The sequence below is a fragment of the Penaeus monodon genome, chromosome 29, assembly GCF_015228065.2.
Source record: "Penaeus monodon isolate SGIC_2016 chromosome 29, NSTDA_Pmon_1, whole genome shotgun sequence".
NCBI lineage: Eukaryota > Metazoa > Arthropoda > Malacostraca > Decapoda > Penaeidae > Penaeus > Penaeus monodon.
In genome coordinates, this window is record NC_051414.1 from 9,668,219 (window position 1) to 9,668,658 (window position 440).

Genomic DNA, 440 nt, shown 5'->3' on the forward strand with positions numbered 1-440 from the left:
AAAAGCCTGTCACCCCCATCAAGCTTCTGACAATTCCTGAACACCTGTGATACACTCAACCATTGCACTGTTCACACTTGAGTTCCTTTTCAGTGTTGTTTTTCCCACACACTGTAAAGATCAACCACAGACTGCTTTTCTTCAACAATTTGCTCTTACTACCCCTCAGAGGCCCTCACTTACGCAAAATTTCCTCGCCGTGGAAGGGAAAGGCAGAAAGGGAACACTTCTCAATGAGTACTGCAGTTGCCTGTCTCATGTACTCTCCCCCCATGCCTCGGTATAGCTTTCTGTCGTCCAGCGTAGGTACGATGTTGCGGATCCCACTTAGAACATCATTTCCTTGAAAGAGATGAGATGAGAATATGATCTCTTATATGTCATCTGTTCAATGATGTTCTCTTCATATGGAATATTATTTTGGGTCTTTTTACAAAGGT

General features: G+C 43.4%; 1 protein-coding gene across 1 annotated transcript in view; it reads right to left on the bottom strand.

The window, feature by feature from the left end:
• The window catches only part of LOC119591726 (tubulin-specific chaperone D-like), a gene marked incomplete in the record, with an annotated part of 16,121 nt that overhangs the window by 5,402 nt on the left and 10,279 nt on the right, over positions 1-440 (bottom strand). The window contains 1 exon segment of the mRNA XM_037940475.1: positions 184-342. Coding sequence (XP_037796403.1) covers positions 184-342 — 159 coding nt within the window.